This window comes from Paralichthys olivaceus, chromosome 17 (assembly GCF_024713975.1).
Source record: "Paralichthys olivaceus isolate ysfri-2021 chromosome 17, ASM2471397v2, whole genome shotgun sequence".
NCBI classification, from domain to species: Eukaryota; Metazoa; Chordata; class Actinopteri; order Pleuronectiformes; family Paralichthyidae; genus Paralichthys; species Paralichthys olivaceus.
The window spans coordinates 9,868,740-9,896,476 of record NC_091109.1 but is presented as its reverse complement, the minus strand read 5'-3'; the positions used below and the strand labels follow the sequence as shown (position 1 = coordinate 9,896,476).

Sequence of the window (27,737 nt, the reverse complement as noted above, 5' to 3'; positions counted from 1 at the left end):
TTGAAATGGCTTACTGTCACTGGAGGTGGTTTTCAGGTATCCGTCCAGAAGAGGGAGGATGTTGATGTAGCAGGGCTGCAGAGTCTCCAGAGGAATATGGGAGGACCAGTCCTCAAGAGCATCTAGGGCTGCGTTGGCCAGAGGAGGATGGCTCAGACCCATTTTCAGAGCCGCCTAGATGGCGAATTTACACACACACACACATTTATATTTTAGTCTGCATTCAACCATATTCAGCTCGGCTTGTAAACACACGATGAAACAAACTGGAGAATCCCACCTCGAGAGCAGGACAGTAGGCCTTGATGTCCAGAGCTACAATGTTGTGGTGCAGGGAGAGGACGAATGTCAAGCAGGATGACAGCAGCTCATCCTTGTACTGCTTCATTCTCACGCACACCTAGTAGGAAACCATGTCACTCACATCTTCTGCACATTCCCTGGTATGTCTCATCTCGCCTAGGTTTCTACGTTCACATGAAATGGGAGAGAGAAGCTTCCTACCTCTTTTCCAAACTTGGAGAAGAGTGCGAAACAAGCACTTTTCTCTCCATCACTCTGGGGGAAGGTAGAGCTTCTCAGGCCAACTCCCTGTTCAAAGGCAATTTTTCACTATTTTCATTTTACTGTATATTTAATGTGAGAAGTTGCACTGCAAGACATTCTATCTTTGGTTTAACTCTGCTTTACGTTACATGTCTGAGTGTTTACAGGTCTTTTATTCTTGTGTTTCTGACTGGTCAGAAACCCTCAGTCTTCATACAACATTTTTTTTCTAAAACTCTTCCTTGCTCTGATTCACATTAAATCCTCGAAAAACATAATGTAATGCACTGAATTTGTAAGAGTATTTGGGACACACCATTTAATATCCCTGCAAAGTGGATGATACACAAAAAGCTTTGCACTCGTAATAATATTACCTGGTAGTACTTGATTCTCATGGCAATTTTCATGGTGACAGAGAACAGCTTATAAAAGCCACTGACGAGTGGATTTCGTATGGAATGGAGGATAAGTTCATGGCTTAGGGGATACATCCAGGAGTGAAAATACTCCACATGTTTAGTCAGCAACAGCTCACTGCAAGGGGTAGAAAAGAGATATTGTTAATGATAAATAAAGTATGTGGAAGAATACATGAGAGTTCTAGTATGGCAATTAGAATGCTCATAGAACTACAAGGTTCAGTTTTACTCATGACTGTTTTAAATATTGTTATTTTCTTGATGTGCTCTGGGAGAGGGATTCCTCACTTTTGGTCACACATACATGAATGCTAAGCAAATATCGCAGGTTAAAGTTCTCCAAAAATAAACTCCAGGCAAATTCGTGCTGCAATTTGCTTCGCAAATGTTTCCTTCACCTCTTTGCTTACGCAGATCATATTGTAATGTGTGGTAGACCAAACTCCTTGTTGGACACCAATGAAAGAAATTAAAAACTAAGGGGTGAAAATGAAGTCAAGTGTAGTTCTGTCAGACCACTTCTTTACAAAAAGGACAAAGTGTCACAGATGTGAGGTTTCCTGTGTCATGTTGTGATTCCATCACCTGCAGAACTCAACCAGGTTGATAAAGGCTGTGAAGTCTTTGATTTTATTGGGCAACAAATGAGCTGTGGGGTCTGAAGACGGAAGGATGTGTGTCGTGTCATCCAGAGCCTGACAGATAAGGAAGCAAGCACAGACAGAAAGAAAGGATTGTGAGGATGTTGCAGATAGAAATTATACGTGTAATTAGCTTATTTATAGGCTTAAATTTCATTATCACAATAATAAAAAAAGAACAATTTTCCCTGATAATTATCATGCATTCCTACTGTTTACACTTTCAAGCAATCCAAAGTTATGTTGTTACTTACTTAGTGACGTAAACAATATCAACAGCAATTACATAACAGCTAATTAATAACCAATGTCAATGAACTATATCAGAGTGAGATTTCACCTCCTCGCTTGTTGCCACTTTCTGCACAGACAGGTCCAGTTTCTCAACAATTCTGAGAATCGACTTAACTAACTCGTCATAAAGGAGGCGGCTCAACGACACAAGAGCAGCATTCTGATTTTGAAAAGCTCCATCAAAATATCCTGAATCCTGCACAGGAAGACGTGAAGAAAAAAAGATAAAGGAATAAAAGTGCAGCTGATTTAAAACACCTGCATTTCAAAGTAGATTTACAGCAGGTGATCCATTCAAAAACAATGCTAGAACAGTATAATATATACAAGAGACTATGCCAAACAAATCCTTTATTCCCAAAGGTTTTACAAACTGTACCTTCAAATGATCACAGTCTAAAAGTCCTTTAAACAGACCAAGGTAGTTGTGACTAGATGGAACTTTCCACTTTCCGACTCGAACTTGGGAAGACTGAGATACATCATTTCCACCTTCTTTGTTCTGGGAAAACAAGGATAAAAAAATCATATTTCTTCTATTGATCACAAATGAATTTCACTTATAATAAAAAACTGATCTTTGCATGAATTATTTTATGCGAGAGGATGCTTCTGACCTCTGAGACCATGATGGGCTTCGAACAGACTCGAATTAAGCCCTGGTGAACTGCAAAAGAAGCAAAAGTTAATTTTATTAGCAAATGTTGTGTATCATGACAAAAACAGCAAACGGGAGGATTTAAGAGATAGATTTTAAAACAAATACATCTCTACAAATGCTGCAACTGCTGTTGCTGTTGTTTGCAACAATTGAAGATGTTAGACGCAGCTATTCCAGATGTTTCACCATCAAAAATCTTGGCCATTTGATTCAGGTATATTGTTGTCATCAAGATCACCGTACCCACTGAGCCAATGAAACTCAACAGCACAGGTCCTTTAGAGGCGATGGCCACCAGCACTTTCAGGATGGACCTGCAGCAAGTCGTCTGCATTCTCTCACTGAACTGGGGGAAGCTGTCGATCTGCACCACGAGGAGACGCTCTAGGAGGGGTGTGTACACCTCTGGGACCTTAGGCCAGAGACACAACGCAGGGGATCAAATGAGACAATCATTAGAGTGCAGTGTGTCTTTCTTCATCCTGGGTACTGATGCTGTCCGACACTTGGTCAAAGTAACTGACAGCCTGTGAATTTGTTACCTTGTCCAGGTGAATCAGGACACTGGCTATAGAGTCCAGGAAGCTGGGCAGCTGGTAGAAGCTGTCTTCCTCCCCATCAGACTCCATCAGGTACATCTGCTTACAGCGCTGAATCAGCTCGGTGTACATCAGGTCCACGTCTTGTGGGCAAACTTTCTTACATGGCTTCACAGAAAAAAGTTGCATTACGTATCTAGAGGTTTAGACTGAAACTGAACAAAAGAATTAGCTCAAAGACAAAACTTTCATTTGCTAGTGCAGGAAACAAAATGTGATACAATGCAGATACATGACATTATGTGAGAGCAACCAAGGGCATTATAAAGTACAACAATGAATTTATGTTACTGCTGCAGTAAGGAAGTAGGGAACATACAGCTGCAAAGAATCCATATCCTCGAATGGCAATGGACAGCTCTTTGTGTGTCGAGTCCATGGCCTTGATGATGCCGCAGAACTTCTGCATGAAGAACTTCAGCTTACTTTTATGCTCATCTGTGTTTTCGGCCACCAGCATTGCAACCTGAAAAATGATTGTAGAAGAAGTATGTTGCAGATGCGTCTGAATTCAGGAATACTTTTACTCAATTGGCTTCATGACAAACAGCTTGGAGCTGTGCCACTGATTAAAATGAAACGCATCAGAAGGGCCATGCATCTCCTGCACATGCTCTGGAAGAGTGATTATCTAAGATGTAAATCAAGTCTTTAATCTCATTAGTTTAAAAGTTTAAATTACACTATAAGTGGATTTCATTTTATGATCATATTGCAATATGAAACAGCTTTCTTTCTGCAAATGCAATAGTGAGCTGCAGGCATTGAGCCACAGTGAGTAAAGGCCGGCTGCTCCACTGCTGCTGCACCAAGAGCTGTTCACCTGTTTATTCTAAGTTCAGTGGAGCTCGACTCAGTACATAGAATCCCGAACTGGAGAATCAGTTGTCATTGTCATAACAGCTTGTTTTAATTTCAATTTTTGTCCAAACTGATGACAGCAAAGTGAACACTGCACTAAATTGGACACAGCATTTCCTTGATCCCTTAACAATACAAATTCTATGTTTCAGGTTGAGATATGCAAAATTAGTAGATGATATGATGGGGAATCATTTTCTGATCAATTTCAGGTTAAATAAATTGTATTTGTGGAATTGAAAATGTGTTTTTCTGACCATATTTGGGTTGACCTTGACCTTTGACTTATGAGCTCAAAAAGGTAATCATCTGGTTATATTGTCCAAAGTGATATTTGGGTGAAATCTGTCCATTGCAATAGCACCAAACACGGTAATGAGATTTATTTAAACACTTGTATGAACTGGTCAGTCTGATTGTCTATTGTGTCTGAGCCTGTGTAAACAAGCCTGTTTACCTGTTTGAGGAAGGCCTCAAGCGCAGAGTAACTGTTTTTCTTCATTTCAATGTTGATGTGTCCACAGAGCTTAGACATGACCTCGAACAATGCCCTGTAGTGATCCATCAGGCAGCTGCTGAACTGGGAGGAGTGTCTGGCAAATAACTTCAGCCCAGCTGTTTAAGACACAGATTGTTCCATCTTATTAGATCTCAAGGAGGTTTTTGTCTTTGTGTTGCTATGGAAATGGCGTGCCTTACCACATGTGACAGCATAGCGAGTCATTTCCATCTACAACAGAAATTGAAAAACAAGAATTCACAGTCACATTACATAACATTCCATGTAAAATGTTAAAGTAGTCACGAAACTTTAACAAATTAGGGCCAATAGGATGAGTCAGATGTAAACATAACCTCGCGTGGTCACAAGAGGAGAATACAAGACAGTATTGCAACTTTATTAAAGACTGGGAGACATTTACCTGTGGGCTGATTGCCTTCAGGGCAAACTGAAAAATCTCTTTCGACATTGCTGGATCTGCAAGAGACACAAACTAAGATACACGACTGAGAATGTGTCTTGTAAATGTGAGATTAAGATTTAGACTGGGGCGGTACATGCACAAAGTATAACTCATCTGCAGTTGATCACTTGGTATAAATTAAAAAATGTCACTTTAGAGAGGTATTGCCTAATTGCATGGTCATCTGTGTAATCATGCAAAGAGAGAGAGAGAGACACACACACCTTCTTCCATGGTTTTAGTGAAGTTTACCATCAGAGCGGTGATTCCTATCAAACATCCAGCAACAACAAAAAGTTTTGGTTCCTTTGTTGAAGACGTCATCTGGTAAAAGAAAGAAAAGAAATCCAAGAATTCTCATTTTTTCAATCTTTTTCCTCAACCTCAATGGAAAATGTGAAAAAGAACTCATGAGGACGGATGAAAAGAGAATCTGACTGCACTTAAACTGTGGATGGATGATGTGGGTCAATTAATGTTGCTACTGTAAGGAATTGTAGGACGACATTATCTCTTTTCCTTTCATAAAGGATGGTTCAGTGATTCTCACGTTAATGGAGATAAGAAAAGAAGGATTGAAGCTCCTTTTCTCAGGCTTTAGTGAAATGGAGCAGCTCTTATCATGGCTCACAAATCTTCCCAAGAAAAACCACAGCACAGTCAATCATCTGGCTGTTTAAGTTATATCTTAAAAAACACAAAACACTTGATCTTGCCACCGGCCCTGTACATTTCATTTGATCTTTGATTGACTGATTTATTGTTTGTGCTACAAACCTGCTCCTTCAGCTCCCCCAGGTAGGCTTTGTAGAGTTTGTCAGAGTTGTTGACCATCTCACTGGGGTGAACCTCTGCGAGAACTCCTAGCAACTCGTAGATTTTTCCGAGAACTATTCCAAAATTTAATAAAAACAAAAAGAAAATAATGATTCAGAGCCAGAAAATATGGTACTCTCCTCATGTATTATAAAACAAACGCTCACCCGAATCTGGCAGTTTGCTCTTCTGACAAAGCTCGCTGTAGAATCTGTTGAACATTTCGCAGATTTTGAAGTTGGCAGCGACGCTGGAAGACTTTGTGGTTTGGAGAACCTGCAGAGAGGATTGAACAAGAATAAGCTCCCACCATTCGCTTTTAATGTCATCTAAAACACAGCAGCAGCTATTACAATATGTTCAAAAGTATCAAAAAAATTCTCGTAGAGATTATAAAGTCAGCTTATATCATGATTCTCATTTTATAGGAAACACCAACCTTGATGAGGAGCTCCAGCACCAGATTCCTGGATTTGGCCACTTTATCCTTTATATACACGACCATGCATGTGTCCTGCATGATGGAGAGAACACAAATATTAGAGTGTGTGCACATGCAAACGTTTGTGGCTCAGGAGGTAGAGCAGGTTGTCCACTGAAGTTCAGTGGTTTGATCCCCGTCTCCTCCATTCTCAAAGTGTCCACGGGCAAGACCCTGACCCCCGCAGATTGCCCCCTGATGGCTGTGTATGAATGGTGCACCACTCATAGAAGCGCTCTATGAATGAGTGTGATTGTGACATATACTAGAACGAGCTTTGAGTTGACAAGACTAGAAAAGTGCTGTAGAAACAGTCCATTTATATCTTTACATGTGTTGACGTCTCCATCACAGTGAAGCTCTCCCTGTCTTAAGTTGTCGTACAGTCATTTGACACATAGACACATGCAAAACACTGATGAATCTGCTGCATGACGGAACTGTAGCTTAACTCTGAACAACAACAACAACAACAGGTGTTCATTTTGAAAAATATTTTCTCCTTGTAGAACCAGAGAACCTACTTTTATGTCTGTGGCGTAAGTCTTCTCCCAACCTTTGACTCTGTGTGAAACCTTGTCCAAGAACGTCCCCAAAAAACACAGGATCTTTTCTCTGGTGTCCCTGAACTGGAAAAAAGAAGGTTTGTGTCAAATATTAGGACTTTTCTTTTTTTTGTGTGTTATTGGTCTTCAGATGCTCCTCGATACTGACCTCATCTGACGACAGGGACTTCCTGAGGAAACTGAGCAGTCCGTAGTCTTTGGAGAACAACAGGGACATCTGTAAAACTGACAGATGGAATCATATGGGAATGTTAATATGTAGCTTCTTCATCACCTTAACAGCACAGCAACAATAAGTCCTTCTTTGTCATGTTATGGTAAAATTTTAATCTTTAGGTTTTAGAAACACAAATTAAAAACAAGCATACAAATCAAAGACATCATAATTGTATTTGATTTGTAAGATTATAAGCAGAAATACGCAAAAACTACTTGATGGATTACCATGAAACTTGGTGGTAAGATGCATTATGGGTCAAGAAGGAATCTATTCAACTTTGTTGGCTATCTGGGCGAATTCTGATATAATTTTGATCTTGGATCTTGATGAAAAAAAACTGACACATTAAGAGAACTGACTTGCTTGATAGGATTTAAGGGGACTGTTTGTGGAAGTATGCACCCTGCTAAGTGCCATTCTATTTGGTTTAATTGTTACCAGGATTTCTCAAAAACTACTTCTGATTTCCACCAAACTTCGTGGAGGGATGAGGCCTGAGTCTGGGAAGAACTCATGATTTGGTGCGATTGTAGATCCAGCAATTATTTTTCCACTTCCTTTTCTCTTTTATATTTCTACTCCTAAGAAATTGGATTGTTTGGCTTTGTCAGAGGTCTACTCTCTATTGAGTTTTTCTAAACTGACTGTTCGATTGATCGGGACAATAATCAATGGTTCAATTGTCACTCTTTCCTGTGTGAGCAGGACAAGACCAACAAAAACATCTGCACAATGAGAAAAACAGTTTCACATGTGTATGTGCAGTTTTAAAGATTCTCTTGTCATCATACTGGGACAAACTTTGTATTTTAATATCAGGATATTCTTCTTCTTTATTTCTATAATTATTATTATTATTATTATTACCATTAATGTTGCTGTGCAGCACTTTGTAGTTTATTATTTATAATTAATTGGGTCAAAGCAGGAGATCTGCATGAGTTGTGATGCTTTACTTTGCACATGTGAATCTTACTGAGGAACAAGATGTTATAGAGAGAATCTGAGGTCAGATTGTTATGCTGCAAAGTGCTTTTACAGCTGCATCACTTGTTTTACTAGTTGCAAAGTAGTTTTATAAACAGTCTATGGCTGCAGAGTAGTTTTATAAACAGTCTGTGGCTGCAGAGTAGTTTTATAAACAGTCTATGGCTGCAGAGTAGTTTTATAAACAGTCTGTGGCTGCAGAGTAGTTTTATAGACAGTCTGTGGCTGCAGAGTAGTTTTATAGACAGTCTGTGGCTGCAGAGTAGTTTTATAGACAGTCTGTGGCTGCAGAGTAGTTTTATAAACAGTCTGTGGCTGCAGAGTAGTTTTATAGACAGTCTGTGGCTGCAGAGTAGTTTTATAGACAGTCTGTGGCTGCAGAGTAGTTTTATAGACAGTCTGTGGCTGCAGAGTGCAGACCACCTGCAGAGGAGCCATGACAGTCATTGGCTGTTGGTGGTTTGTTTGTTTGTCAGAGTCACGTGGTTGTGCTTACACGTTCTGATTGAGCGTCCCGCCCACCAACTGATGGTTTTGGCGGAAAAAGCTGTTGAAGACTCATTTAACAGAAATCTTGAGTTCTTTATCTTTTGTAAGACGAACTAATGCGCAGCTCATACAAGTGAATACATCTTCACATCCTGCACCGTGTTCATCACTCATCACCTCCAGAGGCGTTCACCTGAAGACCGACAGATTGTCAATGAAGTTTGTTGCGGGTTCAGAATGTCCCAGTGAGGAGAGGAGAGCGTGTGATGAACCGTCTTACCGAGCTCATTCTCGGCTGTTGTCATCATGCACTCCTGCCCCAGGTCCCTCACGGTGTCGTGACATATCAGAGCCGCTGCTCGGCTGTCCTCCTCTGAAAGACCCTCATGAAGTTTGAGGAGGAGGCCGTGGATCCCCCCGGAGGCTCCGCAGAGGGAAGTCATCGCCACACTTCACCCAGCACAGCCAGAGACAACACCGAGGAGCTGGTCCTTCGTCACTCACATCAGGAAGTCCTGATCATGAGCAGGAACAGCGGAAGTGTCAAAGTAAAACTCCTCTATAGATAAGTCAAAATATGATTTCAGATTCAATGCATTCATTTTCTAGCAATAGTAGCATTTAGTGGTTAGTTGTACAGGACTTTAAAAACCATAACTCTTATGTTAAATAATATATTGTATAATCATTAAAAATCTGTGAATGATTCAGGAGATGCAATTTATAGTAACTATTTTGTACAATTTTACACCGGAAGTGTAACGCTACTATGTCTACATTTTGATAAGAACCACAAAAACAACAATGATGATGATAATAATCACAATAATAACAACAATAATAATAATTATAATAATAATTACACACACACACACAACCTTTTTCTTCGGTTGCGATGTGTCAGGACTCTACTATTATATCTGCAATAATGTTAGTTTGATTTAATTTAACATGCTGCAATTGGGGGGAGTTAACTCTCGTGATTTTACTGTTTTAAGACTCTTTTCATTCAGAATGTGATTGTTCAGAATCTGTTTTGTTAATAAAGCTTCAAGTTAATCACGAGTCTCTACCGCCCTCCCGTGGTCACAGTTGTGAAGTTCGACCACACGCTAAGCTAGACACAATTATAGCATAGTGATACATCCGGCAAAGACTTTCAAAATACAATATTTTAACCAAGTAAACCTATAATTACACCAAGTGGCCACTTGATGGCAGTGTATAGTCATTTATGTCAAGGCAGATATCACACACACTGAGGCTTCCGGTTAGTCTCTCAAAAATAAGACAAAATCAAATTCGAAAGGTTTAGACAGAAATCTTTTAATTTTAATAGACTCAAATAAGTGGCCAAATCCGCCTTTTTTATTTATTACTCCCGCTCATGGGGACAACATAGTTTTACACAGTAAAATACATTTTTATTGGTGCAATGTGTGAAGCTGTTTGTGGTTCACAAGAGACTTTGGTATTTATTGGCAACACTTATGTCTTTAGCTCTGACTGGTTATTTAAAAATGTCTGACATAGTAACGATAAAGTTCTTGTGAAATATAGAAATATGCAGTATGTGATTTATTGTATGGCCTGACGCACACTCACACACATACACACACACACTCACACACATGCACACACACACTCTCACGGACTCACACTCTCACAAGGACTTACACAGATACACAGAACCACAGACACACTCTCACACTCTCACACAAACACACACACACACACACACACACACACACACACACACACACACACACACACACACACGCGCGCTCTCACACACTCACAGGAACACGCGCACATACACACACACGGACCCATACACACAAACACAATCACAACTTTAACTTTTTTCTTGGGTTGCGGTGTGTCAGGACTCGGCTGCGAGAGAGGAATATTTTTTAAATGATATTATTTCGAAAGTTGTCACCGGAAGTGTTAATATACTATTATAGTCTGCAATAATGTTAGCTTGATTTAATTTAACATGTTGCAGTTCAACTTTGACCACTGGGGGGAGTTAACTCTCGTGAATTTACCGTCTCAAGACTCTTTTCATTCAGAATGTGATTGTTCAGAATCTGTTTTGTTAATAAAGCTTCAAGTCAATCACGAGTCTTTACCGCCCTCCCGTGGTCACAGTTGTGAAGTACAACCACACGCTAAGCTAGACACAATTAGCATAGTGATACATCCGGCAAAGACTTTCAAAATATAATATTTTAACCAAATAAACCTGTAATTACACCAAGTGGCCACGTGATGGCAGTGTATACTAATTTATATCAAGGCAGATATCACACACACTGAGGCTTCCGGTTAGTCTCTCAAAAATAAGACAAAATCAAATTCGAAAGGTTTAGACAGAAATCTTTTAATTTTTATAGAAAACAATTAAACTCACATAAGTTCATTCATTCATTCATTCAAGTTTTAATGAAATATAGAAATATGCAGCGTGTTATTTATTGTATGGCCTGACACACACACACACACACACACACGGGGACACACGCGCATACACACACAAACATGCACGCACACGCACACTCACAGGGACAAACACATTTATAGTGAAAATATTTGGGCATAAAATCAGAAAGTGTAGAAATCACAATGATAGCAGAACGCAATTTGCACAGCAGCCAGCTCCTCAGTCATTTATCACGAGCACATTCATGCAACATTTTCAATATTTCATTTATTTACAAACTGTGACTAGCGTTTGATTTATTTGGCTACACTACATACATTTCACCAGCAGATGGCAGTAATATCCACTGTGTCATCTGAGGTCTCCACCACTGGATCGATTTTTAGAGCCGCTCCAAACACCAGATAGAGTCGAGTTCTGTTCCTGTTCTAAAATAAAGGGTCAGATATGGAAAGTCACTATTTTACTGACATGTATGAAATGATGACTGTGGTGCATAAAGTTACAAATGTTGTCCTTGTTGACATTTGGCTGTAATAATAACAAGGAAATATATTTTGAAAGGGTATAACAGGAAGTTTATCGTTTCATTATGGAAAGCTTGAAACTTAAAAACTCCAGACACCTGTTGTGAACTCACAGACACACAAACACACACAGTGACACACAAACACACACAGTGACACACAAACACACTCATACACTCTCTGAGTCACGGACACATATTTACACACACAGACACGGAGACACTCTCTCTCTGTCTCTCTCTCTCACACACACACACACACACACTGAGCTCCCTCCACGCGCAGAGCGGAGGTGAGGGAGTGACTCTCCGGACATCATCAGCTGAGGAGCAGGAGACAGCTCCGGGTTTGGTGGATTCATTCTTCTTCTTCTTCTTCTGAGGCTCGTTCTTCTTCCGCTGCGATGTTCCAGGACTCCGCGCCAGGTGAGCGAGAGTCTGACATTTTGTTTCGTTAAAACCAAGCTAACTTTACCCAACAGTTTCTCAGAGAACGAGCTCCGCCTGAACTCCGCTCACATTAAAGTTTGCTCCGGCGCTGCCGCTTTGTTCAGTCGCAAATGTGTGTTGTTTTCACCACTGATCTGTTTCCGACTCTGATCACAGTCATTCGGCTCGTGTTGAATACACGTAAAGTTTCTGAATCTCTCCCCAGAGTCATCATCCCACACTTTTATTCGAGTTAAAGTCTAAACGCTCACTAGGACAACCACGTCCCTAAGGTAGAGATTTTAAATCAAAAGCTTGTAGCCTGGTGGATTAGATCGAAGCCGAATTAACGAAACGATTTTAATGATCTGAGGGATTAAAGGGGTTTTATCTTATCTCATTATTTTCAGTCGGCACGAAATCATCACATTATGGTGTTTTTTAATGAGTAGTGTGGTGTTGCTCTTTATTGACCTTTAAACAAGCAGGCGCAGAAATCAAAGATCCATTGTACTTTTCATTTTCTCATCTTTCGTCTGCAGATGTGGACAGTAAAGTTTTAAAGAAAATGTTTTCATTCAAGTGCAGAAAATGTGCATCGAGTGAGTTGTAACGTAAATGAAGACGTCTGAGTTGGAGCTTTTAACGTTATGTACCAAACTTGTATTCACGTTATAGAGGATGTTTAGCTTCTTGTTAAACTTTGCCAACAGATGACAGAGAGAGAAGCCATTTGTAATAAGGTAAGGTAAGGGAGTTTTTCCTCTCCACTGTCGCCAAAGTGCTGCTCAGTGTTGGAACTGTTGGGTTTCTCTACATTAATACGATTTTAAGGTCTTGACCTTCTGTGTAAAGTGCCTTGAGATAATGTATATTATGATTTGGCACTATACAAATTGTTTGAGCTGTGAACACCACGAGAAACCTCAAATTAATCCCTGATCAGGAATAGCCCAGGTCTGGTGCTGTGCATGTCTGTCATTAGTTATGAGGGTCCAATTTAGGTTCGATACCATAATTGTGAGGACATTTTGGCTGCTCCTCACAAATTCAATGAGCTGTTTGAGGATTCCTAGAACCTAGAATTAGGTTAGGGTTAGGCATTTAGTTGTGATGGTTAAAGTTAGGGTAAGGGGCTCAGGAGTGCATTAGATCAATAAGTGTCATCACAACTACATAGAGACGTGCATGTATTTGTGTGTTATACACCTGTCATACATATGAAACTAAAATGACACTCAGAAGGGTGCATACCTCAGCCAAGGTCCAACAGTTCCCTTTAATTGAATCAAGCTGCAACAGATTACACCCACAGATATCAGTCCTTAAGTGTGCAAAATATTTGATTGCATAATTTGTTCCCTGAGAAATAGATGTTAAATGTTAAAATGAAAATTCTGGATCCGCCTCAAAATTTAATGGGTTCTTCTCTGACCCAGATCACACTCTTCCACCAAGTTTCACTTAAATCCGTACAGTTGTTTTTGTGCAATCTTGCATACATACATACAAACAAACGAACAAACAGAGGTGAAAACATAACATCCAATTACACTCAGTCATGCCATTTTTTTGTGGGTGCATCTTCTCAGCACTAAGAGTCTTCTCTTTCCTTCGCAGCGTCCATCATCTCCTCTGTGGTGCAGTGCCAGCCCTGAGAACTGAGCCGAGCAGCGGCAAGAACACTCACCAGGCCTGAGGGCCAAGAGACCAATAAGACATGCTGGCTGCCATGCTGCGCCAGGGCACGGGAGGAGGATCGGGTGGAGGTGGCGGTGGAACCAAACTCCCTCTAGGCATCTCCCGCCTCTCCAGCTCCAGCCAGGGTTCATCAGGCCCCGCCAGGGTGTCCAAGAGTGGCTTAGAGAGCTCAGACAGCCCAGACATCCCTGTAACAGACCCAAACTACATCATGCAGCTGGTCAGCGATGTGCGCAAGTTTGCTGATCGGCTTCTGCAACTCAAAGAAGTTTTCAACTCCAAAGGTATGTGTGGAAAGAGTGAGCACTGTCTGTTTTGTGAATTTCTGCTGTGTGAGTTTCTGTTGATGGTAAAAAGTGGCGAGCACAAAGTGATCTTTAAACAGAATGGTATGTGTGCAGCTCTGAGGTCTCACACTTGATGAATCCTGTCAGTTATGTATATTCACATGAAAAAGATTCAATTACTTCCCGGAGCTGTGTTTTTCAGTGTTTGTGGAACCTGTTAATGATTTTCTTGCCACAACAATCGACCGTTGTGCATGTGGGTTTTTCAATAAGTTACACATGTGAGTGCTTCCACGTATTAGCAACATCATCTGGTTGCCCTGTTTCCCTTACTGACCTGAACACAGTGTTGTGGTTAAACTCTTTTCCTGCTTTGTATTTTTCTAAATTGTTAAGGCGCCGAAACAAGATGCACATTTAATTTTAAAGTCTGAACCTCTGGCACAGAAAACCTTTACGTGGAATGCTGTAAGCACAGACATATGCATTTTTAATGTAGCTGTTAGCTCTTGTGCACACACTGTTACTTTCCCCACAGTGTACACAGTGGCAGACCTGTCTATCTGTTTTGTCCTGCTGTGGCCTTGGCTGCTCGGTCAGTCACACAACCTTATCTCTCTATCTATAGTTTGGTTTTTGAACTCGCTGTTTCTTTCTGTGTAGCAGAAAAGTAATGTGCATTAATCTGTGTCTTTAGTTATTTTTGAGGTTTTTGAGAAATACACGCAAAGCCAACTAGAATTGCACTTGTAGAGCGCATACATTCACCAAGGCCGAACTGAACAAACCCAATGAAGCCACATTTAAATCTACTCAATTCATATTTTTTTTGAGGGGGGGTCTGCACTCTATTACACAGACTAATAAATATCAGACCCCTAAGCATGGCAAATTCTTATCATCAACATCCATGAATTTTTCCTTGGGAAAGCAGTGAAAATCACACATCTCCCCCACATTAAAGAAAGGTAGAAAAGATGAAAATCCTAGATCTGCTCCAAGATTGAATGGTTTCTCTTCAGACCCACTCTGCATCCTTCTACCAAGTTTCTTAGATATCCGTCCTGTAGTTTTTGTGGTACGCTGATAACTGACAGACAAACAAACATGATGAAAACATAACCTCCTTGGCGGAGGTAATAATCTGGTGAAAATAAAACATTCAGGTGTGTTACTGCTGCTGCATGATTCCAGCAGGAACAGTTGACCTTTTAGAGATAATAAAATACCCTCTAAGTCACAATATCATAGGCTTCACTTTGTCAGTGATGACATGAACAGTTCCAGCGAAGAGACGGGCTTAGACGTACAGCTTGTCTGTGCAAACTTGTATATTTATGTGGGTGGCTGTGAAATTCAGGATCTGGCTGGTACTTGGCGTGTTGGGAAAATTAGGCTAAATACGATGGAGAGCCGTTCAAGTAAGAGGCCATTGTGTCTTAAAGTGATTCCAAACTCCAGGAAAACATCTGACTGTTTTTTCTCACTGATGTGGGACTAACTGAAAAATGAGTTCCCTGCATGTCTATTTGTTACAAGTGCCCAACCCCATACTTTTCAGCCGATACAGATGTTTGGTTTTAAATTATTTATATGTCAGTTGCACCTCGGTGAAAATCTTCAGTGTCATTGTTGAGGTGTAGCCCTCTTTAGCAGACCATGCTAACAGATGGTTGGAAGACGCTGACTTGTGCTGGGATTGGATGGAATTTAAGTCCCCCAATAATTTATGGCCATATTGTCTCTGCAGTATAGTTCAGACCTCTCACTGCCCCAGCCTTTTTTTTTAAGCACACAGGGTCAATGATCAGGTGCAATATTCAGCTCAGGGCCCTGCGCCCCTCTCAGGATGGCCTGTATTCACAGTCAACGATGTGAGTCTGACATCCATTGTCCCGGGAGGCATCTCTGGATTTGCATGCTGCTGCTAACTTGCAGCTTTTACAGAGTTTTCTACTTTCCCAAGTTGAAAATAGCTGTGGTCTGCGGGATTAGTCCCAGTGGGGTAGGGATGGGGGGGTTCTTCAACCAATTCCTTGCTCTATTTATAACAAAAGAAGGGTATTTTTCAAGGGATGCCTTACATGGTAATTATTACGACATGTCCCTTCAGCTGTGGTCAGTGACGCATGAGTTATTTATTTTTTACTCATGTCTGAGAAAAAGCTGTTTATGTGCTATCATCGTCGTCAGGTCAATGTTGACGACCTGTCCCAGCATCTCCACAGTGGGACAGATAAATACACTCTTTCCTGAGGCTACAACCTTGGCCAGTGTCTGCTCGTGAGGGGCGTGAGAGTAATTGGAGGGGATTATTGTCTTGGAAGATTGGTCCTTACCTGAGGGTCACTGAGGACGTCTGGAGACCAGCTGAGCTGTGGAGGTGGCTTTTGTGTTTGATGGTGAGTGGGGCCTCAGAAGCTCTCCATCATAAGATTAGCGTAACAAACATTTGGCCCCGGCTTGCCATTTACTCAACAGGCTCTGCAGTTGATTGTTGTGTGTCTCCATGTCTATTTTAAGAGCGAGGGTGTATCATCGCGGCTGGCTGTCTGGCAAGAACAGGTGTGTCATCGGTTGTTTCATGCTGCGGCTCTGCCAAGCAGAATGATGTGAATTTTGTGTGTCAGCTGCTTAAGAGAAAAAATTGCACCAGCAAGCAGGTTTTTAATTTGAAAGCTGCACTCCATGTATACAGTGAACACTTATCAAAATCAAAATCTGTAACTACACAACACTGATGTTGTATTTAAGAAAGACAGGTGTATGGCATTCATTTTGGCTTTTTCAAAAGAATGCAATTGCTCAATGCTGTTTCCTTTAGGGACATGAACCTGCTAACCTGTTCATGTATCAGCTCCTTGTTAATTTGTATTTGCCAGACAGTCTGTTTTTTTCATGTGTGTTGATCGCTGTTGTGCTGACATACTGTATTGTCACTAGAGGCCTGTCGACCATTGTGGCGTTATTGGGGGTGGTACTGATATTGGGGAATAATATTAATCATAATGATATTAAAAAGATGATGTTACCAATCTCTTATGACAAAGAAATGTAATTTAGGCTTGATATTTCAGAAAACTAAAGGTTTTCACATCTGTGCAAACATAAACACAGATACCCATATATTGCTCATATTGTATGTATATTGATACCTTCCCATGTGATTCTGGGTTTGGTTCCTGCAGAACAACAGCCTTGTGAAATATACACTGACGATATCATCCATTCTCTTAGTCTTTTTTTTTTGCTTTTAATGACAACACAGCCTGATTAACTCTCATATATTGCATATTTTCAGTCAGTCTTTCTATGAAGGATTACTGTAGGGGGGAAAAGCAAGGTCACAGCTCGACTCTATCATCATTAGTCACAGCTTTAATTTGTCAGTGTTAATGTGTGACTTGTGTGTGCACTCAGCTCTTTAAGTCAGCTGTGTGTTTTATTTGAGTCATAAGTTTCCTCAGTTAGTAAGTGCTGGTATCGGAGGCCTCTCTTGTCACACTGAACGTGCGGTTCTAGGGTTTTAATGATTAACAGGTAGCTTCTAAAAATGTTCCACAGGTGTTTTGTAATGTACAATGATACACTGTAATGTACCTGACCACTGAGTGAGTAAGAGTTGAGTGGCAGGGAACCAAAAATGTTATGAAAGAAGTGAGTAATTCTTCCTATAAAAAATAGAGCATTTCTTATATTGATGTTAAGCTTGACTTTGTTTTTTTTTCCTTCTGTTTTTGTGCCTTTGCTGTAAAATGTGGGAAAATAAGTGTTTTTTTTCTTCTCTTTTTGGATGTCTGAATATGATGCTTAAGCTTTGTGGGAAAGTGATTTTGCTCTGGGTCCTCAGAGAAAAAGCCTAAATGCTATTTTAGTGATTTGCATTCTAAATCACCCCTTGTGAAATAGCAGCCTAAATTTAGCCCTACTTGGGCTTTTCACTAGCCATTCCAGACTTTCTTAATAGCTGTAACTGTGCTCTGTTTAGACAGTCTGTCCCGCCGGGTCTGGGATCCACTGTAAAGCACTGTGAGCTTCTTCTTGCCTCCAAAAAGTTCCTTTTATGGTTCTTTTGCTGAGCCCATATCTAAAGCCACTGTAAATTATCCCAAGAGCATACAACTACCCTTCCCTGCTTTAAAGTTGTCTCTTGAAGATCAAATTACACCAGTGCTCCCAAATTAAATTTTCCAAAGATCTTGATTTAATGCGGTATACTTATCTTGCCAACTAAGCTGTCTCACAGGATTTACTACATTACCTTAATTGTTTTGGGGAGATCCTTGTTTAATAGCACAGACATTGTTTTAGCATTAGCTGACATGGCTAGGGTTAGATCCTCGGATTGTTACCCACCAGGATTAAATTGCAAAGTATTGTGACATATGGCAGGTACATTTATATCCATCTGCCTGAGGAAACAAAAGTATAAATTCTACAGAGCACCATCAGCGGAAAATCTGCCCTTTGGCCAACCACAGTGTGTGCAATGAGTGCATGTTGTATACAGGTGGCAAAACGATGCTGACATGTCAAGTTTAATGGCCTAAATCCACTAGAAGATTTGTAAGTTGTTTTTAAGTTTGAGCTCTCTCTCTCTCTCTCTTCTTCCTTCCCTCTGCAGAGATTTATGGCTTTGGGCACTGTTTTTTTTTGCCGGGGCAGCTTTGTTACAGGAGGCTGCCGATGTCTGCCACACACTACGATGGAACTCCAGGATTCCCACAATACGCATGAAAAGCTAAGGATTGTGGGCAGAGGCTGGACTTGAGAAACTCAGAACTAGAGGCTGCTTATGTACACAGCTCAGGGTTTTTTACCCAACTATAAAGCAATTGGCATACTGAATATTGTCCTGTCTTGTCCACACACAGAAAAAATGGGGAACTTTGCAAACAATACTAATGATCTGTTGTTTTCCTAGATGCTAGATTTAACCAGTGCCCCCCTTTTCATGTGATCAGAGGGCCTCCCCTCACCCCTCTTGGATTAAAGCTTTGCAACAAAGATGGCAAATGTATCCCCTGTATAAGCTTAAGTGGCCCTTGAATCGGTGGCTTCTATTTCTGCACTGCATTAACATAATGTAGGATTAGGCAAGGCTGCATTTATTTTAAATCTTTTCCTTTTAAACAAATATTTGTTGCAAATTGTTAATCCACTTATACAATCATAATATGTGAATATAAAAGTAGAGCTGCAACATTTATGAAATTACCTTCAGTTAATTCTGTCCATGTATGTAATTAAATTGCATTTATTATCAATCATATATCTTTTTGGGGGGATGTAAATTCCTGATCCTGATTTTTGTGCTTTGTATTTATGAGCAAATCTAAACTGCAGGTGACAGGTGCTTATTCAGTTACAGAATAGCATCAAGGTCAGTGATGCCTTTTACAATGCTGTTCTTGTCTCCGAGAAAAGCTCACTTGGCCAGTTCTCTTATCACAAGAATTGATTGAGTCTACTCATGAAACAGCACAGGTATTCCAGCCTCATTGTTCATTCATCGTTTGGGGAAACAGGTTTTAAATGTTCTTTACTCACACCTGTAGTTTGTCTCCATTATTATTTGTTGTAAATCACATTTTTGTGAATTTGCTGTAATTGGCCTTGTTCTTCTGCCAGTGCCAACCTTGGGGCATACTCGCATGTGACCGGGTCAGCCCCATGCTGGGTACAGCTCATAACTTGTTAAAGGCCAAAGGAGTTGATGGCGGAGAGAGGAGGATAACCAGCCATTGTCTTAGTTTGAAACACCCTGAAAGTTTAGGAACTCAGTTGCTTTGCTCAGTGAAAGGAAGAGAGCCCCTGTTTGATGTTGAGGTAAACAGACTAAGCGTGAAGCATAGCCTGAACCAACTGGGGTCTGTCCTGTCTTGTGAGACTCAAATTAGGTCCCATTGAGGTGTAGAAAGGGTGACCGAGAAAAGTAGTAGTAATTGAGGTGGGATTGAACCTGCCAAAGAATATGGCACAACAGCAACAATGCCTGTATATCTGTTTTAAATCTATCTCTTGGATCTGATAATGGTGCCTACTAGACCAATGTTATCTTTACATATCATCAGTTGTTAGCACAGAAGTCAAGAGCCCCTGAATCTGCATATTTTGCAGAGGGGTTCCATTAATGCAGGAGTCTCCCTAGCAGTAATATATGAAGTATTTTGTGTTAATCAGCATGGCCTCTACAGCCCTGAATTGTTTAGATGTTTTTCTTACAGAAAAGTGCAACACCCTCAAACCCTCTGAGATACTTGATCCTATTCAGTACAATTGAGTCAATTAAATGCCTTGACAGTTATGAGAATATTGTTTTTAAGGTCTCTTAGCAAGCTCTAATGCACACAAAGCTCTTTTTGTTAGGATTCGGATGCTAGTAAAGCTGAACAGTGTCTTCTTGTTCTCAATGCTGTGGTTGCTCCCTAATCTCTGCCCCCTCAAATCCCAGTACTGCCCCTTGACAGGTGTACTAAAGGGGCCCGTCTTCAGATTTCCCCAACTCCCTGGCCTGCTGATGTTTCTTTGCTTGCATTACACAGGTTGTGGAGCAACTATAGTCTCTACAGGATAATGCCTGAGCAGTTTGGATGCCAACTATAGTTTGCAATGTGGGAGGATTGGCAGTTTGTCTTAAAGGTCCAGTGTGTAAGAGGAGGGAGTCCTCTCTGCGGAGGCCGCCATGTTTTTTACATTAGTCCAGACTGGACAAACTTTTGAGTTTTTATGACAACTAAAGGTGACCACAGGTTCTTTTTCATGTTTAGAAGGGGAGGGTGGGTGATGGGTATTCAGCTGCAACATGCAATTTCAACACTAGATGTCACACAATTCAACACACTGAACCTTTAAAGAAAGCATTGTTGAAATGCCAGCTTTCATAACTTTGCATCAAAAGTAGGCGGTGGTGGTGGTGGTGATGTGCAGCGATCTGGAGGGAAAGGTTGCCTGTCTTTCCTCAGTGTGACAGACAGCTCCAAAGAGAAATGAAAGAGGGGGAAAATTCTTCAATCTCCACTGGGTATCTCATTTATATGCAAATGACTGAAGAGAGAAATATCCATGGGTAGACTGGTCTGTTGACTAGAAAGAGATGTTGGAAAAGTTCACCCTCAGATTTAAGGGTAATTTTCAATGTTTTTGCATGTAATCTTTATTATTAATGCTGAATATGTGGTTATACCATGCAGTTCTTTCTATTATATCACCCCTTAGTATTCTGCATTTCCTGTGTTAAGCCTTCATTGCACATCATTTTCTATTGGCTTTTTGTTTTTCCTGAGCTAACACCTAACAAGCCTGACAAAGGCAATAGCCTGCAGAGTGGGAACATAAAAGCCCCCCACCTAGATGGAAGGTGCTGCGTGTCTAGCCTTGGGCTCTTTTTTAAACGGCAGGTCTTTGTGCGTGCAGTCATGGGAAAAAGAGCTTTTAAGATGAATCAACAGGGAATGCCTCGGTATGAGCACAGGATTCTGGGAAGGCAAAGTTCCACTGCCTTTTACCAGCTGTGTGTAATCTGCTAATCCGTGGAGTGGATCGCCGGTGGTCTGTCGACAGAGGTGTACCAGGGACACTGACCACAGGAATTATGTTGAGGAGGGAGATATCAAAGGCTGTATGGGCCACCCATTGCAGTGACCCTGCCCAAGTGTTAAAGGTTAAGTGGACCCATTTTGCAAGACCCCCTTATATTTGGGCAAATTGTTTGAATTTTGGTTTGAAACCTTAGGGTCACTTTTTGCTGTGAGATGTCATACTACTGAGAGGGAAATGTAAAAGAATTTGGCATTTCACCCTAGCCAATTAAAGAAGAATTCATTTGAACAAAACAAAGGTTACTGAGTCACACGGTGATTGATTATTAGATCCGCATTTGGTTGCTGGTCTTTTGAAGAGGGGGCAAGTCTCAAAGGAGCCCCTTGAAACTTACCCATACCATGGCTTTTGATGAATGCCCAATTTCTTTTAAACAACTAGAGAGTCCTGATTGGTTATTTCAGGGTTGAGTAGCTGGAATGTCCAGCTGTGGTCTGACTCAATAGGACACATGGAGAGATTTTGATTGACATTAGTCATGGCTAGCCTGTCCGACATCCTATTTAGCCCCCTCTGCCATGAGCTGCTTCCATTTGATCGGACCTCTGTGGACCCAGTTGTGACATGTTTAGTGATTTCACACTTGCTTTGTGGCAATAAGCACCCCTCCGTTCTCCCAAATGTTTTGAAGCATAAATAACACATTGCTCCCATGATTTGCAATGCATGACTGAGCAGAGTTAGGGTCACAGCAAAAGGAATGTTGCCAAGTCATATTGTGTCAGGCCCTAGTGGAAGGTTTGAACATCAGAGAGTCAAAGTGAGATACGTTCCCTGTTGGTGTACAAGATGAAAAAACATCAGCATCTCTTTAGCGCTGATGGAGTCATGAAACACTAACACATTATATTTTGTACATGGTAGTCAATAAAACATGGGCAAATGTTGCAGGAGTATTACAAATCTTTTCACATCAAATGCCGAAGTCTAAAAAAGTTTGACTCCTCGCAAATACCTGGCTCTTAATGTTTTGCAACTAAATATGACCCATTTAGAAGGCTAACCAAGAACATAAAAGATCCAATGCAAAACCCTAAAAATAAGGTATAGATGAGCATAGCTTCCCATTGGTAAGGAGAGTCTGTAGGTTCCAAATGTTGGTTTTATTTACTGTGCTATACTTTCCTTTTACTATATTTGTGTATATTGCAGGTCAGAACAGAACTCCATCTTTTTTATTCTGATGGATGACATCAGTAAATCCAACTATACTGTACAATCTGATTAAAACTGGTCAAGCTTAACCATTATGTCTGTGTAGACTGTGGAAATCAACAACAAATCAACATTTTCGATCTGTTTGAGTCCTTCAGGAAAAAGTGTTCGTAAATCACGTCTGTAGGTCTGTGACATGCCAGTGTTGGAGAGTCTCTGCTCCAGAGCGGCATCAGAATGCTTTGGTATTGAGGTGTCATCGCGATGGTGAATGATCTGACAATGTTTTCATTATGGATCCCCCTCCACCCCTCACTCCTTCAACTCCTGTCCCCGCTCCCAAACAAGAGGCTGGAATGTTGGGTTTCCATGACGCTAATGAAGTAAAAACCTGGCAATGTGTTGCTGGCAGCCTCTGAGCAGCTCCTGATCCGCTGCCTCCTCCTCATCAGGATCAGAGTCTGATCCCCCTGTAGCCCTCATTCACCAGGGCTTATTATGCCCAGGAATGTCTCTCACTCTCTCCTTCTCTCATAACCCGCGCTGAGGCAGGGATGTGGGGTGCAGGGGTAAATTTGGGACAAATCCCAAGGGAGAGTACTACCCCAAATAACACACAACCCCCTTCCTCCTCCCCTGTCACTCCTTACAATCCTCCCACCTCTAACCATCTCACATGGACAAAGACACACACACACACACACACACACACACACACACACACACACACACACACACACACACACACAATCCTTTCCCGTGAAAAGCTGCCGATGTGATTTATTGTTCAATAAATGCTTCATGTGGCAGGCCCATGAGGCGACCAGTCCTACTGTTTGCTAGTGGCCCCAGGGACAACGGTGAGTTCTCGGCAGTCCTCAATTAAACCTATGTGGTCTTCCCAAGAGAAAACACTATGATCTTCCCCAAATCTTGCTTGTTTTTGTCAGTTTTCACATGGCCTCAACTAATATTTTCACACCGAAACATGCTCTGTCATTACTGCTTTTTTCAAAAAAGAAGACCTCTCAGACCTTTCCCACCTTTAAAATGACTATACCCCTGCTGAAACAAATGTGCTATGCTTGAATGTTCCTTTAACCAGCTCTCTCTGGTGGGAACAAGTCTTCTTCTCTTTGTGTCTCGCCCAGAATGGCAGTTTAGGGGTTAAATAATCAGTCTCTGTACATTATCCTGTGTCCTGCTGGGCTGGTGGATGCATCATAATGTCTTGCTAATTAGCCTCCATTTACGATGGTCCAATAGGCCACACAGCCGCCATTGAAGACTGAAGCCTATGGAGCTTTTGCAAAGGAAGACCCTCTGTCTCGTGGGCATTCATGATTTGGGCTTGTCCTTAATAAACCTCTAGCTTGTGCAGGCCTGATGCCTGCAGGACTCAGGATTCAGTTACTCAGGTAGTGAATGGAGTGTATAGCCTGTGTGGGGATGATTTAGGCTATTGTGTGTATTTTGTCATTCAACACATAATGCCCATAAATGGGATCTAAACTGACCAGGACCAATTAAGAGCTTAAGGGGTGAAGCAGCTCGTTGTAAACTATGACCCTTATCAAATCATTGTGGGTTGGGGTCCCCATGAGAGATGAGGTCTTTGGGAAAACTGCGTTCCATGAACAGTAAAGGATAAACTTTGCAAAAAAGAGAATGATATTCAATGTTATATTTATTACATTGTTAAAAAGTATATATATATATATGTATGCATATGTATATTTGTTGTTTTATGCAGACCCTGTGAAAATCGTTCATCGTGCCACACCACTACAAAATCACAAATTTTTGCTTTTCCCTTTCACTCATTTCAGACACATTTTTTAAATGACGAAATATTTCAGGCTACCATCAATAAGAACGACCTTGTCTGTATACGCCCATGTGCATAGATTGTATAGAAGTATTGAGTTTGATGTGTGGTTGTGCCAGTAGCACACCACTGGCTCTTTTCCTGCCTCGTGGATAGTTGGGCAGCTGACACAAAAGCATGAGAGGCGTTCATCATCAAAACTCCACAGGGTCCTCGGCTCTGGAAAGAGCTGCGCATGACATCTGATTAAGATGGATGAAGGTGGTTACTACGGAGAGGGGTAGGACTCTCCAGGTCCTGTGGAGAAGCTTTTGGCAAGCTAGAAGCAGCAGGGCATATTGGCAAAGAGTATTTAAAGTAATTTGAAATTTGTGCTTCTCTTGTGTAATCATTTTGCTGCGTCTGTCTGCTAGGTTGATTCGTTTGTGTCAAGTACTTCTTCACCTGGAATTGTCTCTTGACCTCCTTGTGCTTTTATTTCCTGTAATTACCGCACATCATCCAATCACTCCAGGTCTTTGGGTTTGTTTTAAGTGGGCCATTGCTGATGTGAAGTTGTCAGTAAAGCAACAGCATGTATAGCCATTTGGCACAATTTGCTGTGTCTCATTCATTGAGGGGAAAAAAGAGGGTCTTTCAGAGTCCTGCAGGAAAGCTTGAATAATACATACATACAACACACAAATGCAGACTATTTTGGTGAATTGGGCTGCATATTTAGTCACTTTAATTTTGCATGCTTCATAATGTTTGATTATTGTGGTGTTGTTGTGAACTTGTCACCTGCTGGTCAGTTGGCTGGATTTCCGGGTCAGGCCTCAGCTAGCATTGTCATGGTGGCCACACAGACCAAGCATTATTAGTCTCACTGGCGGCACTATTTGTCCCACTCCAAAAAGAGGGCTGACGAATAAAAGAAAAAATGGGAGACAGCTAAAGTCTTTCTGATCCCCTCTTCCATGAAGGGGTAATCCAGGGGTGATCGTCAGCACAAACTGTGGCTTTGACTGCCTGTATCCATTATGTTTGTGTGCGTGTATTGTGTGTGTTTGTGCGTGTGTATGCATATATGTGTGTATTTTTTATATCACGCTTAAGAGAGAATTTGCAAGCAAAACATGTGACCTAGAAATGACTATTTAAATGTATTGTTTATACATGTGATAACACGTGTGCCACATTTTACAACAACAGAATGAGCAAGAACCTACCAGCCAGCCGACTGTGTATTTTGTGTGATTACAGTACTGGAACACGTGGAGGGAGCTCTGTGTGTGTGTGTGTGTGTGTGTGTGTGTGTGTGTGTGTGTGTGTGTGTGTGTGTGTGTGTGTGTGTGTGTGTGTGTGTGTGTGTGTGTGTGTGTGTGTGTGTGTGTGTGTGTGTGTGTGAGGGAGTACAGAGATGTGAGATCCTTTGTTTCATCATTTCCCTCTAGTATATTTTATCCTTGTGAAAGCCCCCTTGGCCAGCTGTCAGAAAGTAGTCATTATTCTCTGTGTCACTCTGTACATTTTGGTATAAGTAGTAAAAATACTTAGGTTAAACCTCAGTTCTTGTACTCATTTACTCACACATGACCTCACTCCTTGACCAAGGTAATTGATAGCAAACTGCATTTTGTGCTTTTGCAAATGGCAATGACTCATTGTTTGTAAAAGGCCTATCAAGTACACAGAGCCACATACCTGAGATGCCATATTCTCCTTGGTTAACTGACTAGCTAATTGCTAATTGCAGAAAGAGCAGACTAGGTCATGTTTGTCTATTTGTTCGGTGGTCAGGTTAGCACCATTTCAGTTGTCTGTGTAGGTTTGCTGAGTTGTGTGCAATGATCCCTCTGCTATCTGCTGGTATGGTCCAGTTGCCCGGGCAAACCATTAGCAGCCACAGTGTTGACTAGAGCTGCCGTGAATGGATGGCAGCAGTCTGACATGGCTGCCATGGTCACCTTTTCAACCAACAAAGCTGGAATGTCATGTAGTAATTCTGTTGCCAGTGAAGTTGCACCATTCATTTAAAGAAGGGAGATTTTTAAATAGTTGCCCTCTAGTCTGTTCAGGAATTATATCACACGATGAATTGTTAATTGTTTAGCCTCAGTTTTAAATACCGTAATTAAAGAATTATAAGAGTGATAACATGACTCATAAAATAGCAGCTTAATTGTGCAGTGACTTGTCATCATTGTGGCAGATCATACTGATCCATTATCATCTTATTGGTCAAAGGTTAACAAGGCTAATAGATAATGTAGAAGCTGTCAATGAGATCTCAGGGCTTGATAGTGAACTGTTTTAAAAGTGTCAACAAAGAGTGAAATATTATGTACTGACATGCAGATAGGAACACAGCACACATCAGCCATTAGATTTGGCTTGCATGATGTTTGTTCTATTTGTTTTCATTCTTTTATCAATGTTTAAAATTATTGTTTGTCTGTTGATGGGGATTAAATGTTTCCAAATCCCCAATATTACATGATTGATCAGAGTTTAATCTTTTAAAACTCCCTTCCTGATACCAGTTACAATATGGTGAACTTTGCGCATCGGCCGATATCAAATACTGATCCAACATCGGTACATTTAAAGAACAAACTATTTAATAAAATAATCAGAGCAATTTCAGTGCCCTAATAATGTTGTAACTGACAGCTGTATGCCACTAACCCTGTACGGAAGTAATGATTGCTCTTGTTTGACCTGGCTCAGCATAAACCCTTAGAAAAACAAATTCATATAGTGGATGAATACCACATAACTTTTATCTAGTTTGACTGTCAAAACTGAGAAAGAACCTAAATAAATAAATACAACATGATAAGTAAGGAAAAAATAATAATAACGAAAGGGGGGTTCTTCTGGATTAAAAAAAAAATATCTGTTAACACAAACTTTTCTCCAGTTATCTCTTACTCTCTCTTTTTCATGGTTTTCTGCATCTTTCCAGAGCACCAGGACTGTCTCCATCATGCGGTCCATGAGCGACTTGGGGAGCTGCTGCGAGTCCTAAAGGCCATTATCAGCAAACACCAGAGTCTCAACTCTGTGGACATCCTCAGTACAGCTGGAACCGTTATCGCCACGGTCAAAGGTGAGCTGTGATGACCAGTTCTCCGTCACACACACATCCATACACATACCTTATGGCTATCCTGCAAAAACAGCTACTCCTCCAATCTTCCTTTGGTCTGTTTTCTGTCTCTGCTTATCTA

The 27,737-nt window shown here is 41.0% G+C and overlaps 2 protein-coding genes across 5 annotated transcripts in view; one reads left to right on the top strand and one right to left on the bottom strand.

Moving 5' to 3' along the window:
* prkdc (protein kinase, DNA-activated, catalytic subunit) overlaps positions 1–10,015 on the bottom strand; it is a 37,747-nt gene extending 27,732 nt beyond the window's left edge. The window contains exons 1-21 of one of the 3 annotated variants that reach the window (XR_011239055.1): positions 8,829–10,015; positions 7,001–7,077; positions 6,811–6,915; positions 6,245–6,319; positions 5,973–6,081; positions 5,767–5,879; positions 5,214–5,313; positions 4,948–5,003; positions 4,724–4,754; positions 4,482–4,639; positions 3,483–3,629; positions 3,107–3,271; positions 2,808–2,976; positions 2,521–2,570; positions 2,283–2,405; positions 1,950–2,099; positions 1,554–1,663; positions 924–1,083; positions 505–591; positions 281–400; positions 15–174 (exon numbers count right to left, since the gene is read on the bottom strand). Coding sequence is in view for 2 of the 3 variants with exons in the window: in XM_020087657.2 (XP_019943216.2) it covers positions 15–174; positions 281–400; positions 505–591; positions 924–1,083; positions 1,554–1,663; positions 1,950–2,099; positions 2,283–2,405; positions 2,521–2,570; positions 2,808–2,976; positions 3,107–3,271; positions 3,483–3,629; positions 4,482–4,639; positions 4,724–4,754; positions 4,948–5,003; positions 5,214–5,313; positions 5,767–5,879; positions 5,973–6,081; positions 6,245–6,319; positions 6,811–6,915; positions 7,001–7,077; positions 8,829–8,991 (2,428 nt within the window). In the remaining variant the exon portion in view is untranslated. Of the gene's footprint in view, positions 1–14; positions 175–280; positions 401–504; positions 592–923; positions 1,084–1,553; positions 1,664–1,949; positions 2,100–2,282; positions 2,406–2,520; positions 2,571–2,807; positions 2,977–3,106; positions 3,272–3,482; positions 3,630–4,481; positions 4,640–4,723; positions 4,755–4,947; positions 5,004–5,213; positions 5,314–5,766; positions 5,880–5,972; positions 6,082–6,244; positions 6,320–6,810; positions 6,916–7,000; positions 7,078–8,725; positions 8,773–8,828 lie in introns of those variants that run through there. The other 2 variants (XM_020087657.2, XM_069513071.1) reach the window with 2 other exon arrangements.
* A 1,309-nt stretch (positions 10,016–11,324) lies between these two features.
* arhgap29a (Rho GTPase activating protein 29a) overlaps positions 11,325–27,737 on the top strand; it is a 33,138-nt gene continuing 16,725 nt past the window's right edge. The window contains exons 1-3 of one of the 2 annotated variants that reach the window (XM_020087752.2): positions 11,325–11,946; positions 13,570–13,934; positions 27,473–27,616. In XM_020087752.2, the coding sequence (XP_019943311.2) occupies positions 13,670–13,934; positions 27,473–27,616 (409 nt within the window). In that variant the 5' untranslated portion in view covers positions 11,325–11,946; positions 13,570–13,669. Of the gene's footprint in view, positions 11,947–13,569; positions 13,935–16,183; positions 16,340–27,472; positions 27,617–27,737 lie in introns of those variants that run through there. The other variant, XM_069513074.1, reaches the window with a different exon arrangement.